The sequence below is a fragment of the Cyrtonyx montezumae genome, unplaced genomic scaffold, assembly GCF_038088225.1.
Source record: "Cyrtonyx montezumae isolate F1298 unplaced genomic scaffold, pur_monq_1.0 scaffold_23, whole genome shotgun sequence".
Classification (NCBI taxonomy): Eukaryota; Metazoa; Chordata; class Aves; order Galliformes; family Odontophoridae; genus Cyrtonyx; species Cyrtonyx montezumae.
Window position 1 is genome coordinate 2,028,163 of NW_027071970.1, and position 14,725 is coordinate 2,042,887.

General features: G+C 54.4%; 1 protein-coding gene across 1 annotated transcript; it reads right to left on the reverse strand.

Annotated features, from left to right (window-relative positions):
- Positions 1–1,697: 1,697 nt before the first annotated feature.
- On the reverse strand, positions 1,698–13,418 carry LOC136050084 (acyl-CoA dehydrogenase family member 11-like). Its single transcript, XM_065738703.1, has 14 exons — positions 13,051–13,418; positions 9,525–9,757; positions 8,811–8,910; positions 7,797–7,914; positions 6,895–7,037; positions 6,645–6,794; positions 6,080–6,174; positions 5,724–5,823; positions 4,412–4,552; positions 3,544–3,636; positions 3,175–3,282; positions 2,120–2,282; positions 1,934–2,000; positions 1,698–1,809 (listed from the first exon to the last, which is right to left on the reverse strand). Exons 1-14 carry the CDS (start codon positions 13,321–13,323, stop codon positions 1,698–1,700), a joined length of 1,896 nt encoding a protein of 631 aa, XP_065594775.1. The 5' UTR covers positions 13,324–13,418.
- Positions 13,419–14,725: the final 1,307 nt, after the last annotated feature.

The following is a 14,725-nucleotide window of genomic DNA, read 5'->3' on the forward strand; positions in this document are numbered from 1 at the left end:
ACGGAGCGATCCTGCTGGGAGAGCTCGGAAACGTTCACAGTCCTCGGGAACGGAGCGCTGCCGTTCCCCGCGGTGTCACAGCGCAGTGTCAGAGGAAACCGGCTGAGGTCCGCTGGGGAACGAAGCGCGGGGCTGTGCGCACAGCAGGAACGGATCCGTCCCGGCGCAGGAGCGGCCGGAGCTCAGCGGGACGGAAAGCGGAGCGGCGCGGTCTGCGGAGCCACTGTCCGTCCGCTCCTGAGCTGATGGGTGTGGAGGGGCGGGGACACAGCACTGTGATGGGGGGGGCCGCGCTGCGGGGCCCGGCGCTGCCCTACGGGCTCTGGGGCTCTGCTGTGTACAGTGTGAATAAACGCTTGCCGCTCGTAGTCTTTTTTTGATGGATGAAGCACTTTTTTATTAATATTATTTTTCTTTGTATGTAAAGGAGGAAGCAGTGTCTCTCCATAGCTGTACATATAACCCGTCTCTCCTACAGAGAGTAAAGTGCTCCTATATTTTTCATTTTTGTCGAAGCGAGAAGTAAATACTTTAGAGTTGTCAAATATATAAATAAACGCGAATAAAGTTTAGAATTTTGCATGGGAGCGTTCGCTGCTGCACGGTGTGGTTCTTCTCCTGCCCCTCCGGGCGGGGCCGCGCAGCGCTTCGGTGGAGCGTTCCGGGACCTCCGCGCCCAATTGCGCCACAACGAATGTCGGTTCCGACGCGCGTAGGAAATGAATAAAGCCGGAGGCCCGAAGCTGTTCCCCAAGTTCGGTACCGACGCGCGCAGCGCCGATTCCGAGCGGGGCGGCTCAGACGCGCTCCTCCCGGGGCTGTGCGGGGCCGCAGCGCTGCTGGCTGCGGTGTGCGCTGCTGTCGCCCATCTGTGCTGCCCGCGGAGCTGAGCGGGGCCGGGGCACAGCGCGGCTTTTCTGTCAGCACTCAGCGCTGCTGCTCTGGGCCACTGTCTGCACGGTGAGGACGTCCCAGCATCTCCCACCGACCCTCAGCGGCTCTGTACCGCAGCACTGGGTTCGCTTCAGAAGGGTTCGGCAGCAGCGTCCACCCGCGCACGGCCGTGGCCCCGCAGCACTGCACCGCCGCCCTCACTCACGGAGCACACGGAGCCGGAGCGCGGTGGGGGTGTGCGGACCGTGCCCCTCAGGAGCTCTGCAGGGACACCGCGACAGGAGGAAGAACGCATCTGCCCGAGGGCAGGGAGGCCCTGCAGGGAAAGCACCGCGGCCCTGAGGAGCTGCGAGGGTTTGCTCACATTGAGCTCTTCCAGGGAACGGCCGAGGGAGATGGGACGGCTCAGACCGGAGGAGGCTCAGGGGACAACTGCTGCGGCCCCTGGAAGGGCGCCGTGCAGAGCTGGGGCTCGGCCTCTGCCCCTAACAGCGACAGGGTGAGAGGGGACGGGCTCAAGTTGTGCCAGGGAGGGGCAGGCTGGATATCAGGAAGCATTTCTTCTCCATAAGAGCGGTGCTGCCGTGGCACAGCTGCCCGGGGAGCGGGGGGGGATCACCGTCGCTGGAGGCGTTGCACAGCTGTGGGGCTGTGGCACTGAGGGACGGGGGCACGGCGGGAAAATCCTACGGCTCCATCACTGTACAAGCGGGGCCGCCGTGCCCGTTTATTTCAAAACCTCAGCACTCGCGCAGACGCAGCCGCTGCTGCGTGGAGGTGGAAGCCGCTCCGCTCAGCACCGCTTACAGCCCGCCGCCGCCGTACACCAGGGCGCTGTCCATGGCCGACTCCTCAGCTCCGTAGCTGCCGTTCCCCAGCTCCGCGGCCACGGGGCAGAGCTCCTGCCGGCACCACCTGCACGGGGAGCGCGGCCAACAACGGCTGCTCCTTCACGGCTCCCCGGCTCGGAACGGGCTCCGAGCACGGCCGATCGCTCCGGCGGAGCAGTGCCGCGGCGCGCGGGTCGGACGCGAATTACCTCTGAGCGGCGGCCGCATCGACGCAGGAGGAGCCGGGCCGCGCCGCGTGCTCAACCAGCAGAGCTCCTGCGGGGGGAGCGGCTCTGCGTAAGCATCGCTGCACCGCAGCCCGTTCATCGTGGGACCACACGGCCTGAGCAGCAACCTTGGACTGTTCCGTGATTGTACGGCACAGCGTTCCCTACCTGCGTAGATCCTCGCCAGGGAGTAGGAGAAGTCCCTCGCTGCCAGCTGCTCGGGCACTGCGGCAGCTCCTGGGCAGCACTGCCCGAGCTGGCCCGCACCGTCCCGCACGCGCTGCACCGCACGCTGCAGCTCCGCTCTGCCCGAGGCCGACTCCAGCTTCTCCTGCAAAGCAAGCACAGGAAAACGGGCGGCGTGGAGGCGAGGCCAGGACCCCCCAGCCCCACGCTGCGCTCATCACGAGCTCCATCAGGGGCTCAGTGCTTCTGCCAGCGGGGATCAGAGAGCCCGGGGCACAAACACAGCCCCCGCAGCTCGGGTGGGAGCTGGCACGTGTGCGAACACACACAGCCCACCCTGCCCTGGGGGACCTAATGTCAGCTGAATTGCTCCACCTCGATCAGCGATCGAATTCCTGAGGGAACACCCCCCGACCTGGTGAGCCCGCCCTCCACCCGCTCCCTGCGCTGCCGGTGGCACGAGATGATGCTCGTTCACCTTCAGCAAATTCCCAGCTTCCCTGAACTCTCCACGGGGGCCTCTGTGAGAGCACCTCCAAAACAACAGCCCGTGGGGAGGGGCAGGGAGCTGCACAGCCAAGGAGGCAGCGCTGGGATCCCTTTGGCTCTTTCCATCTTCTCAGTGGGAATAAAAATAGAAAGGCGTAATGCAGAGGGCAGCCCCAGAGGAGCTTTAATATTTATCACAAGCAAAACAACAAAACATAACCCACACGAACAGAATTATTTTGGGCTCGGGAAGGTGGCTCTCATTAAAAACATACTTACATCGGTGCCTTTCTTGAACACTGACAGTGCAAAACTCCTCACTGTGGTGATGAAATTATCTGCATTTTTTGCAGCACGTGAGGATCCCAGCACAAGCACTGCTTGTATTCTGCTTTTGTGAGTGCTACTTAAAGAGCAGATCTGTGGAACACCTTCAGACCACCTGCCTAAAGCCCTGGCTTCGGCTGTGTTCTCTCCCAGTCTCAGCCAGGAGCAGCAGCACTGGGAGTGCCCAAGTGCCAGCTCAGGCTTACGGGAGCTTTGCTCACCTGCACTGCGTTGAGGAACGCGGCCATCACCCGCCCCTGGCTCCTGGAGAGGGACCTCAGCACGTCAAGAGATAGCACATTGGTTGTTCCTTCCCATATGGACAGCACCTGTGTGGTACAAGAGACAGTGGGAGAGCACGAGGGGGCTGATGGGGCCACTGCAGTAAAGAACGGGGAACGTGAGGCAATGAAGGCACGGGATGGAAACCTCCAAAGATTTCCTGTGTGACCACAGGGGGAAAGAAGCACTGGTGAGGGCAGCTAGGGAAGTGACCTGAGGAGGGCTGTGTTTTTATTTGAGCGTGTCTGTAGCAGGCAGCCACGAAGGATGAGGTGAGGCACAGCAAGCTCTGCCTGCTGCTTTCTTACCAGGGAATCACGAACTATGACTGGCAAGCCTGTATCCTCCATGTAACCTTGTCCCCCAAAAGACTCCATCGCCTCAACAGCAACGGCAGTAGCCTGCAAAAGGCAGAGCTGACATGAGATACAGTGCACAGCGACAGCAAGTTCCAGAAACCTCTAATACCACACTGCAGTTCCTGCCCGGCCCAGGTCCCACCGAGCTGCCGTGGCAGGCTGCTCAGCACACGAGATGCAGCCCGGGGACAGGGGACCTGCAGGAGCAGTCAGACCTGGGGAGAGGCTCCAGGGAGAGTTTCTCACTGTAGTCCTCTCTAAGGAAGGGTAAACCTGTGGTCTGCTTGGTGCACAGAGCCAGTGCCTGTATTTCAGGAGAATCTTTAGCACCCACTTGCCTATGATGTGTAAGCTTCTGTGTATTTAAGCTGATGGGAATCAGGAAGGGGACAGATCCCTTAAGTGAACACTAATGCTATTACACTGCTACCTCTCTTCTATTTATCCATACCTAGGATAAGGATGTTTCCTGTGGCTCAGGGTCCCAACTTAGCCTTGGAGTACAGGGAGTTTCTGCTAAAGCCTCAGCAGCATTCCTCTGTGGCACACGCAGTGCCTCGGAGTGCTTGCTCTGTGTGCTCTCACTCTGGCTGACCTGTGGCTTGCCTGCCAGGCAGCTGGCGTGCTGGGTGCTTCCTGAGAGCAAGGGGACAAGTCTCCCAGCAGAACACCTGGCCTTAGCACAGAGTAGTGCTGCAGGCCCTGCTGGGGGTTGCTCCCTGCACCCCATGCAAACACTGCACTGTGCTGGCTGTGCTAACCACACTCCTTCCAGCTCTCAGAACACGCAGCCCTGCTCCAGATGAACACTGCATACCTGCTTCGCCGTGTATAGTTTGGCAACTGGCACAAGCAGTCTCAGGAGAAGCTGGTCCTGCTCGCTTGCCATGTTGGTTTCTGTAAGCCCGAGCAGACGAACGACCTCCATAAGCAGAAGGAAAGCCCCTCGAGTCTGCACCTGCACAGAGAGAAGCAGGGAGCAATGCTGGCACGGGTCTTGAGCTCAGACTGATTCCAGCCTGGGCTGCTGAGGTGCCGTGAGACTGCCTGCAAGGCAAAATACAGCCCCTTCCCGAAGTCATGGCTCCAGGGACAAAGACAGTGAGCAGTTAGGAGCAGCCAATACGAGGAGAGGGATAACACAACAGAAACCTTGCCAAAGCTTCTGTTGGGTACCCGGGCCACAAACCCACATTCTTCTGAATGGTAAAGGACATGAGACTGCACAGCCGATGGTCGGCCTCTGACCACTAGATCTGCAGGTCTCTGACAGATTTCTTGCTGAGCATCATGCCGCCCTGGCAAGCTGCAATGAGATTTGTAAGCCCCGTGTGCAACGATGTGCTGTGAGGATATATGGGATCTGGCAACAGACAGCTACAGGCAGTAGTCCAGGAGATGCTGGAGCTTTAAGTTATGTTTGGCAGTTGTTGGGGTGACACCACTTTCTTCCTCCACTCCGCATAAGGAGTTTTAAATGCGGGTTTAAATATTTGCATGAACCCACTGCAGCCCAAGGATAAACAGTGGTGTTACACCAGTTAAAAGAAGAACCAGTGCCTGGAAAGATGAGAGGAGGAGAACTGTTTGCCTTCTTTTTGAAGTTTTGGTAGTGGGAGGAAGCTGCCTGTGTCCTGTGGGTTTAGCAGGCTGCTACAGCTCAGTGTGGAGGCAAAGCTGTGAGACATCTGGTCACGAGTTAAGGCCCACGTGTGAAATTCCTCTCAAGACCCAGATCCAGAGTGCCAACTCATACCACTCCTTTCTACCATCTAATTTCATCTACCATGAGATGGAATTTACATCTGGAGGCTGTATCCAAGCTTGGTGCCTTGTGGTGGTGAGCACTGTGTGGGTAAACCATGACAGCAGACTTGTCTCAGAATGTGAAGTGGGTCCCCTGGGGAATTCTTTGAGCCCACTGAAAACAGAAGAGTGGGAACAGTCCATCTCCTGTTGTGTGAGCTACCAGATACATTGGATGAGTCTACATCACTAGACTACGGCAATTCCCCAGCTCTCTGCACCTGATTTCCACGCAGAGGGGGGCTGGCTGTGCTCAAGAGCTGCTGGGGTTCCTTGCCCTCTTTCTGTTTTTCCAGACCCAGCTCTGCTCCTGGAAGCCTTACCTCCATCCGGGCTATAGTCTGCATGTGCAGGGGATGGTCTTTGAGGAGCTTCCCGAAGACAACCCGCTTCAGGGCATACTCCCTGCTCAGACTGATCATCCTGGAGAGAACACAGACAGTGCACGGGGTCAGACCTGCAGCTTTCCTACTTCCTTTCCAGGCTTTCCCTTCCAGCCACCCTCGCTGGATGAGCCTTGCCTGGCTGTAGCATACCAGCCTTGGCCACCCACAGCCAGCTCTCTCCAGCACTGCTGGCTTCCAGACCTGTGCCCGTAGAGGCACGACCTGAGCACTGCAAACTCCCCTTGTGCTCATAAGCTGTTCCCTCAGCTCTGGGGGATCTGTGCTGCCTTCACCTTCTCATGGAAGCTACTGCACCAATGGCGTTGTGGATCCGAGTTATGTTCAGCATGCTGGAGATGGAGGCCACTCCACGACCTTCTGCAGAGATCTGAAACCACCAAGGAACAAAGGTTGGAGCTGAAGCATCACCCTCTTAGTGAGAGCTGTGCCTACAGGCAGACAGATACAGGCCATAAGTCTGTCCTCCAGCACCAGAGACATCTGCTTGCTTTAAAACACTGCTGTCTCATTTTAGCCACACGGCATAATCAGAGAGATGGCTTTGGAGACCATGTCAGCAGCATCAACTCTGGTTCCTGGCTGCTCGCTCCACCTGCATGCTACACAGAACTGTCCCTCAGCTAGGTAATGCAACTGCACTAGGGAAAATGACCAGCTTAAAATCACTTTTTTTTTTCCTCTCGCACCATTTTCCCTGAGCTATTCACACCTTCAGCAGAGCCCTGCTGGGGAAGGACCCTGAGGAATGAGCAGCCAGCCACAGGTGTGGAGGAGGTACCACCATCACCTCCACGAGCAGCCTGCCAAGTCCCCAGGGGATGTGCAAACCTCACGCACCAGCTCTGCTTTAGCTCCATTGAGCCACAGCTCTGCTGTCGCCATCTGCCGTGTGCCCAGCTTATCTTTCAGTCTTTGCACTTGGATACCGTTCAGCTTCTCCTCCTCATCCCGAACCCTCAGGAAGAACAGGGACAGCCCGCTGGAACCCTGGGGTCATCACAGAGGCACACAAAGATGACTTCGTGACAATGAAAAAAGGAAGTTAGAAGTTCCCCTCCTCCTTCAGGCACTCCACCACAGAACACACCTGTTTCACACGTCCTTCAGCGTCCGCTATCCTGGCTAGGGTTAAGGTCACATCAGAATCAGCAGCTGATGTAAACCATTTAAAACCATAGAGACGGTATGTGCCATCTGGCTGCTTCCTAGCCACTGTCTCTGTGCCATTAGCTGCAGGAAAGGAGCAGAAGATCATGGCTTTACAGGGACTTCTGTATCAATCAGTGCTGATTTTCAGTTTAAGCAGAAGTGCTCTTTAAGTCACCCCTCGCTATCTGGATGAAATATGGATTAGCTGCTAATCTCTTTTCCTGACACTGGATAAGAAATGCAGCCAAAGTTAAGCAGCAGAAAAGAAAAACATTCTGTTTAGCTCCAAGCCTTCCCAGCAACAGCCCCATCTAACAACGGTAAGGGCAGTGCTCTGGAAGCAACATGTACTATGGGTTATGATACAATGCCTCCGTTTCTTTAGGAGCTACCTCAGCCAAGAACCACAAAGGACGCCACGGAATCAGGAGTCCTACAGTACCTCTGTAGCTCGCCCTCCACAGCTGAATTTTTCACTTCTCCAACTGGGAAACCAACTCCAGAGGCAGCTGACTCCCTCTCTGCACTCTGTCCCTGCAGTGGGGTCCTGAGGGTTCCCAGCCCATCATGCTATTGCAACCATTTGCCAAGGACCAATGTTGAAGGTCAAGAATGCTCCCTCAGTCCCACGTGGGCTGGGTCTCGCTGCCTTGCTCAAGGGCTAAATATCAGTGTGCTGAGCAAGGACCACAGCTCTGTGCAGCATGCTCCACAAGCAGCAGTGTACAGAGGCTGGGCCTTCTGTTGGCAAAACGCAGTGCTGTGCATAGGATTTGGATGGCTTCATGTTCCCAGCCCTCACTAACACCCCGAAGCTGCTTCCCACCCCAGCACACATACCAACATCGGAGCCCCCCCGGCGCTCAGTCATCCACTGCCCGGAGGTCCAGAACTTCCTGGGGTCACGGGATGTCAGATGGTCAAAAGCAGTTTTCAGAGATGCAGGAGTACCTAGTGACTGTTTTGGAGGAAGGAAAAGAAACTAAGGTCATACCAAAGTAAATGGAATTGGACACTTGCCTTAACTAACACTGGTTTGTCCTACAAGCATCCCCATCAGGCTCAGAATGGATTATCAGCAAGCAGGAGAGCAGGACCCCCAACGTCCTGCACTACAGTGCATCTGCTTGCACTGCTACAGTCTGTGAAACCACCTGGCCTGAATGTAGACTCGCTGCAAAGGCAGAAGCTGAAGGCTGGTGTTACACTGAGGAGTGCTGAGCCACTACTCACCCTGAACTCCTGTGCTGCTAGATAGCTGGACAAACAGCTTCCAGTGCAGCACCGGTGCCAGGACATCTGTACATCTCTGGATGTCATCAGCACCCAAAGAGCTCCAGGGAAAGGTCATTCCCCTGTGCCTTGTTTTTCTTGAGTTGGAATGCCCAGCAGTAGCTACTTTCAGCCTAGCTTTTCTCTGCACGTTACATAGTGCAAAGGGTGTCACTGAAATACAGATAGACCTTCAGATTGGGAAGCCTTGACAGCTTGGATCCGTCCATCACGTATGGGTCTGGCTCAATCCATTTAACTGCTGCTTCACAGAGGCTACAGGAAAACAAGGCTGTTGAACCTTGTAGTAAGAAAGTTGGGACAACTTTGCAGCTACTGCAGTGCTACAGGATTTGTATGCAGCAGAGGCCACACTGTGCACAGTGCTGTACGCAAACACAAAAGCTGGTCTGGGTGCACAGACTGCTACTGAAGCAGAAAGTCAGGTGGGGGGAGATGGAGCTGAGTCACAGAGCAAGGCAGGGCCATGTCCAGAGCCACAAGGCAGGTCAGCTCTGCTCAGTGCTTGGCCAGCGCTGCCAGGACGTGGGCTGCGTCCTCAGAGAGCAGCTCAGCTCGTACCTCAATGACTTTGGCTGCTCCATCAGTCATGGCCAGCGGACAGTTGAAACCTCCAGAGGCAGTTGAAAACAAGTACAGTTTGACAGCCTGGTGCACGCGGCTAGGGGAGAGACAGAGTGAAAACAGACTGGTTTTGCAGCTGTTCAGCAGCTCCTTGACTAGGAGGAAAGGAAAAAGTACAGCCCAAATGGGTTCGTTAGACCACTCATTTCCAGGAGAGCAGAAACAGTTTCAGCCACGAAGAAAGAAGTGGAGCAGAAATGTTTCTGAGTCCCAGAGGGACTGTGAGTGTGGGGCTGGATGGAAGGCACTGCTTGCCATCTGGTGCACATCAAGTGCACTTCTTAAAAATAAGAAATCTGGTTGCATCTCCAGAGGCTGGAACACAATGAAATTGCAAGTAAGATTCCAGACTTCTGTGTTACGAGTAATGCATGTAAAGCTGGAGCAGTGCAGAGAAGCACCAGGCCCCAGAATGGGGAAAGCAGCATCAAAGAGCATTATGATCAACTGGAGGCCATTAGTTACACCTTATTGTTGCTGATGTGGAACATTACAACGGACAGGCACTGCTGTTCAGTACAGCAGGAGGTGAGCTTTTGTCCACACATCATCTGTTACCCATTACACGAGTTCAGTCCTACCAGACACTGAATATACCCTGCTAAGAATCACCAGCAAGACACCAAGTCACTCTCATTCTCCCCCAGTTACCTCCAGTTGGAGTATCTTCTCTCATAGGCCTCAGCAATCAGCCCCTCTTCTGCTGCAATCTCCTTCATCCTCTTCCAGGCTGAGCTGGTGACAATGCGATCCACCCGCTGCCCCCAGGCGTCGTACTGCCGAAATACAGGGGGATTCAACTCGCATTCCCATCCCAGAGGTCTGATCTTGGTTAGCAGACGGTTTCCAAACCTCTCCAGCTCCTGGCTCACCTCCTCCAGTACCTGTAAAGCAACAAGAGCCTTTCAGTACTTGCTTGGAAGGCAAAGGGCCTCAGTCCTAATTGGAAAGGCAAAGGACTGGCCATATTGTTCTGGGCACTAATGATCTCCTGCCACTTGGCTCACTGTGCTCTGTAATGCAGCAGGACAGCTTGTCTCTTGGCCTCTGCTGGCACAGCTGTGCTCAGCTGTCACTTTTTTTTTTTCAAAATCGTTTTTTCAAGTGACTTCTGGCAGCATCTCTGGGTTTTACAAAAGACAGAAGAGTTGTTGTATCAGGGCTGAGAGCCACACAGATGCATATGAACAAGGGAGCTGGACAAGATGATCTCAAAGTCCCTTCCAACCAAAGCTACTCTGTGATTTAATGCTGGAAAAGAATGCCAGGGAAAAAGGTGCCAAAAATGGAAATCCGTCATCTCTATGGGAAAACTTCCACTGAAGTCACTAGAAAATCACTTTTCCACTGAAAAACTCCTTATCAGACTGGAAAAGAAAGAGGGCACAATCTTCCCTATCCCTGCAGACATTCAAGGCCAGGTTGCATGGAGCCCTTGGCAGCCTAATCTGGTGGTTGGCAACCCTGCCATGGCATTGCCCCCTCCAATCTAATTCTATGCTTCTCTGATTTGAGCTCCTGCCTTGCATCTAGTGTGTGTCTAGATTCACATTTCCACTCTGCAAGCAGCTTCCTGAACACCCCTGGATAAGGATTCATTAGCTCTCATTTCAGCCAGGCTCGGCTGGCTTGGACACAGGAGTCTGTCCACAGCTAACAGACAGAAACCATCACCTGCAGAGAAGTGACTCATCCCCACTACCTCAGCTCCTCACATTAAGGTGACAGAATGGTCCTCTGCAGATTCTTGCTCCTCTTCACTGCCTGCAGCCAGAGCCCGGTGAACTTTACACCTAAACAACCCGACTTAGACATGGTTAAACCTAGGAAACCCAGCCCCCAGCAAAAACATGTCCAAAACTGTTATGGAGGGGTGACACAAGCACCTGAACAAGATTAATTTTCAACAGAGGAACGCTTTTTGCTGTTCTCTAAACCCATAAGAGATGCTCATTTCCTCCTCAGTAATTGCAGTTGTGGAGGTGAATGCCATATTTGCTGTGACTGAACGGTGTGCAATTATAAAACGCATTAATTTGTCGCTGAAGAAATACAAACACTCCTTCCCCTTGCACCGACTCTTCATCACACTTCATCCCACATGATTGATTCTTCCACTCCTCTGTGTAATGAGAGTCCAGCACACGCTGTCCAGTCTGTGCTCTGGAAGTCTCCATCCCCAGAACACACGCTGCTCTTTCAGGTGAACAGTGAAGCAGCCTTAGAAACCACAAGCCAAAAACCTGCACGAGCCCTGGGCACATGCCCCCAAGGCTCACTGCCCTGTAACCATTCGTTGCAGAGTGACAACTGAAGAATCCAAAGTACACGATTTCACTAATCCCTGATGCACGAGGACCTCTGAACCCTTCAGCTGGAGGTTTTTGTGGGCAGATGAACATGAGTTCACCGAACAGGTCTCCTCATCAGCACACTCCTGTCAGACTACCAGCAGTCCCTTTACCTCCGTATCCACATCTGCAAAAGAAACCACAGCTCAGCCCTGACCACACCAACGAAGCACTGTCTTGCCCAACTGACTGTGTTTATTTCCAAGAGAAAGGAACAAAATCAGACCTCTCTTCTCTGAACACAATGCACCGCAGCCGGGGCACTACACAGCAGGACATGGGGGGCACCTGCACGCCACGAGGTTCCGGGCTGCAGCCATCTACCAGCAGCATCTGGCTGCTCTCCTTCGCCCCAAATAGTGCTTCGATGTCCCAGAGACGAATGGAGTGAAAACACATCGAAAGCACAAACAGAACTTTATATTAAGAGATTTCTTTACAGAGGGATCAAAGACCAATGGAGATCTCCCAACTGCACTAAAAAAACCAAACAGGTGCTTCCTGCTGTGCTCTCCAGAAATCACCTTCAAACAAAGAAATCTCTCGCTCCATTCCAGAGAAATCTGTGTTCGCTGCTGAACGCAGGTAAACAGCACAACGGGAATCAACATCCTCTACGGTGGTGTCTGCCTCAGGGCCATGTGCCAAGCTCTGCCTGCTGCTGCCGTCCTGGACAGGAGAGGGGGGTCCTCTCCCGGAGAGCAGCCCCGGGCTGCGGGCAAGGCAGTGCTGCAGGAGCCTGAGAGCAGTGAGGCAACACTGCCCCGCTGGGACCACACGCAGAAATGTAAGGGAGATTTGCTGGTCTTCTGGTGGGTATCGCAGCCGCTTTGTCTCTTTGCTGAAGGAGTGGAGAGCAGCTCCAACCCTCTTAGTTCCTCCAGAAATGGGAAGAATCAGGAACAGATTAGGAGCACCCTCCTTTAGGAAGGCCATGGTGGTGCTTAGGGATGCCTCATTCCTGTGATCCATCACGGCAGTGCCAACAGCAAGCTCCCGGTGCTGCTGTCACACTCTTACTGCCCCAAGACGGCAAGGCCTTCCTGACCCAGAGTCCAAGTAGGGGCAGGAAGAGCACTTTTGGCAGCCAGGATATGTCTCCTTTACTCATACAGTGGCTTTACAGGCTGTGCTTCTGCTGCAATGAAACAGAGGTCAGGTCCAGCTCCATGAGATCCGGCCCTCGAGAAGTGAGGCAAGCTGTATCCCCTGTGGCAGAGCACAGGCAAAGCAGTGAGCCCCCGGGCACCCTGCAGGACAGAACCAAACAGGGCAGCGTGGGCTCCTGCTCCTCCTCTCTGATCCCCTGCAGCTCTGTGCTGAGCCTTTGCTCCCTGAAAATCAACTCAGAAAAGCCAAGGACTGTTGCTGAGAAGCAGCAGTCCCCAAAGGGCCTTTGCATGCTCTGCAGCATACAACTGAGAACAGCCCCGTTACTTTGTTTGGTGAAGGATTTCCTTGAAAATCCCTCTTCCCCAGGGAGAGGGGAGGGGAAGAGCACAGCAGACTCTGGACGCTCCTCCACTTCTTTCCCCTTCTCTAAAACTTCTTACTCTGGATGACCAGGTAACAAATGCACACACTGACCATCTCCAAACTCTCCCTCGTAACACCCAGAGCAGAGGAGCCCACTAGGCCCTTTCTATTTCTGCTTATGTCCCAGGAATGTTTTTCACCCGTACCCAGACAACAAGTTTTAAAGATTCATTAAAACTCCCCCCAGCTAAACAAAGAAGGCACAAAAAGGGCTCAGAGAAACATCCCGTTCATCAACAATGACCCAGCCAGAACTGCAGCGTGTACACACACAGACACACACGTCAGACCTTGGGAGGAAGGTGTGCCTCCAGGTAACTCCGAAGCAAAGCATCTTCCAAATACTGGTTCCCAGGCTCAGGCCGCTCTTGGAAGAGGGTCTCTGCTTCTCTTCTTGCAACAGCCATTTCCAGACCTCCTCCCACTTGCTTCTCCTGCAGGCTGACCTGTTGGCCTTGCCCTGCTGTTGTGCTGAATCCTCTAAAACCCCAGGCTTGGCACCTCTCCCAGCTGTGACGCGGCCTGCAGGTAGCGCCGAGTCTGCACAAAGCCAAGGTAAACATGACTGCAAGGCTTCAGCACGTCAGCCCGGCTGCTATCACCTGCACTGCTTCATGTTTTCTTCTAACCTTGTTATATTATTCTTGAAAATGAACCCTGTCTTTTCTCCTCCCTTGGGGAGGAGCTTTTCAGCAGCTGTTGTTGACTGAACTAGGGCAAAGGTCTTTGGAAAGAGCTCAGAAAAGGGCCTGGAAAGCACAAGTGCTCAGGAAATGTCGAGTCTGCCCACAGCAGTTGTGCAAATCGTGGTCAGCTGTCCGAGTTTCCCAGAGCTGGGGGACCGATCTTGGGGTGCAACCAGCAGCATCCCCAATGGATTGCCTGGACTAATGCGTTTGGAAGTTGTAATGAGATGAGAAGAAAAACTTACAGAACTCCTGGGAATGGGAAGAAATTCTTTAGGCAGATTATTCTTATTATTCTGTATTACAGTTCCTTATTATTTGGCAGGTGAGATGCTAGGAAGAAACTTTACTCAGAGGATGTTGAGGTGCTGGCCCAGGCTGTGCGGAGCTGTGTGTGCTCCGGGCCATGGGTGGGCCCTGGGCAGCCTGAGCTGGAGGGGCAGCCAGGCCAGGGCAGGGATTGGGGTGGGGGCTGTAAGGGCCCTTCCAACACAAGCCGTTCTATAATTCTGTAAATAAGGTTTTGGTTAATAAGAGGGGACTCGTCTTCCTTCCCTGGATCCCTGGGTTGTGACAAAAGCTCCAGAAATAATCTACTTCTTATGAAGTCTCTGATGTCAGAGTCGGTCCAATATTGTTTTCCTTTCCCTAGGGAACTGGCTGGATGTTGTAAGAATGCCTTCTGGCTTTGAGTAATTTTAAACCCGCACCTCCTCTCATGGTGACATGCTGACAACAGTGCCACAATTTCAAATGCATGACACCAACGTGCTGTTACAAGCAAGAGTGTTGGAGACCTGCACATGGGCTGAAAGCAGAGGGTGTGCCCAGCCCCAGCATGAACTCACAATCACAGATTTGAGTTGGAAGGGACACTTCAAGGCCACGTGGTCCAACTGCAGTGAGCAGTGATACCCACAGCTCCATCCCCTGACCTCGGGTCTCTCCAAGGAAGGGACATCACCTCTCTGAGCAGCCTGTGCTGGTGCCTTACTGCCCTTGGGGAAATTTACTGAGAGAGGGGCAACACCAGTGCTGTTTGAATTCTGGCACCACAGGGGCTGTGGGTGCCCCATCCCTGGGGGCACTGAGGGCCAGGCTGCCAGGCTCAGAGATCCATGAGGTCCCCTCCAACCCGAGGCCGCTTGTGAGTCTGTGAATTACTACAGCCTGTCCCTTTCTTCTTATGGCCCCATCAAGGCAGGCAGGGCCGCCCTCAGGCGCCAAGATGGCGGACGGCGCCGCGCTGAGGCGAGCCCGCGCTTCGGGCGGTGCGGTG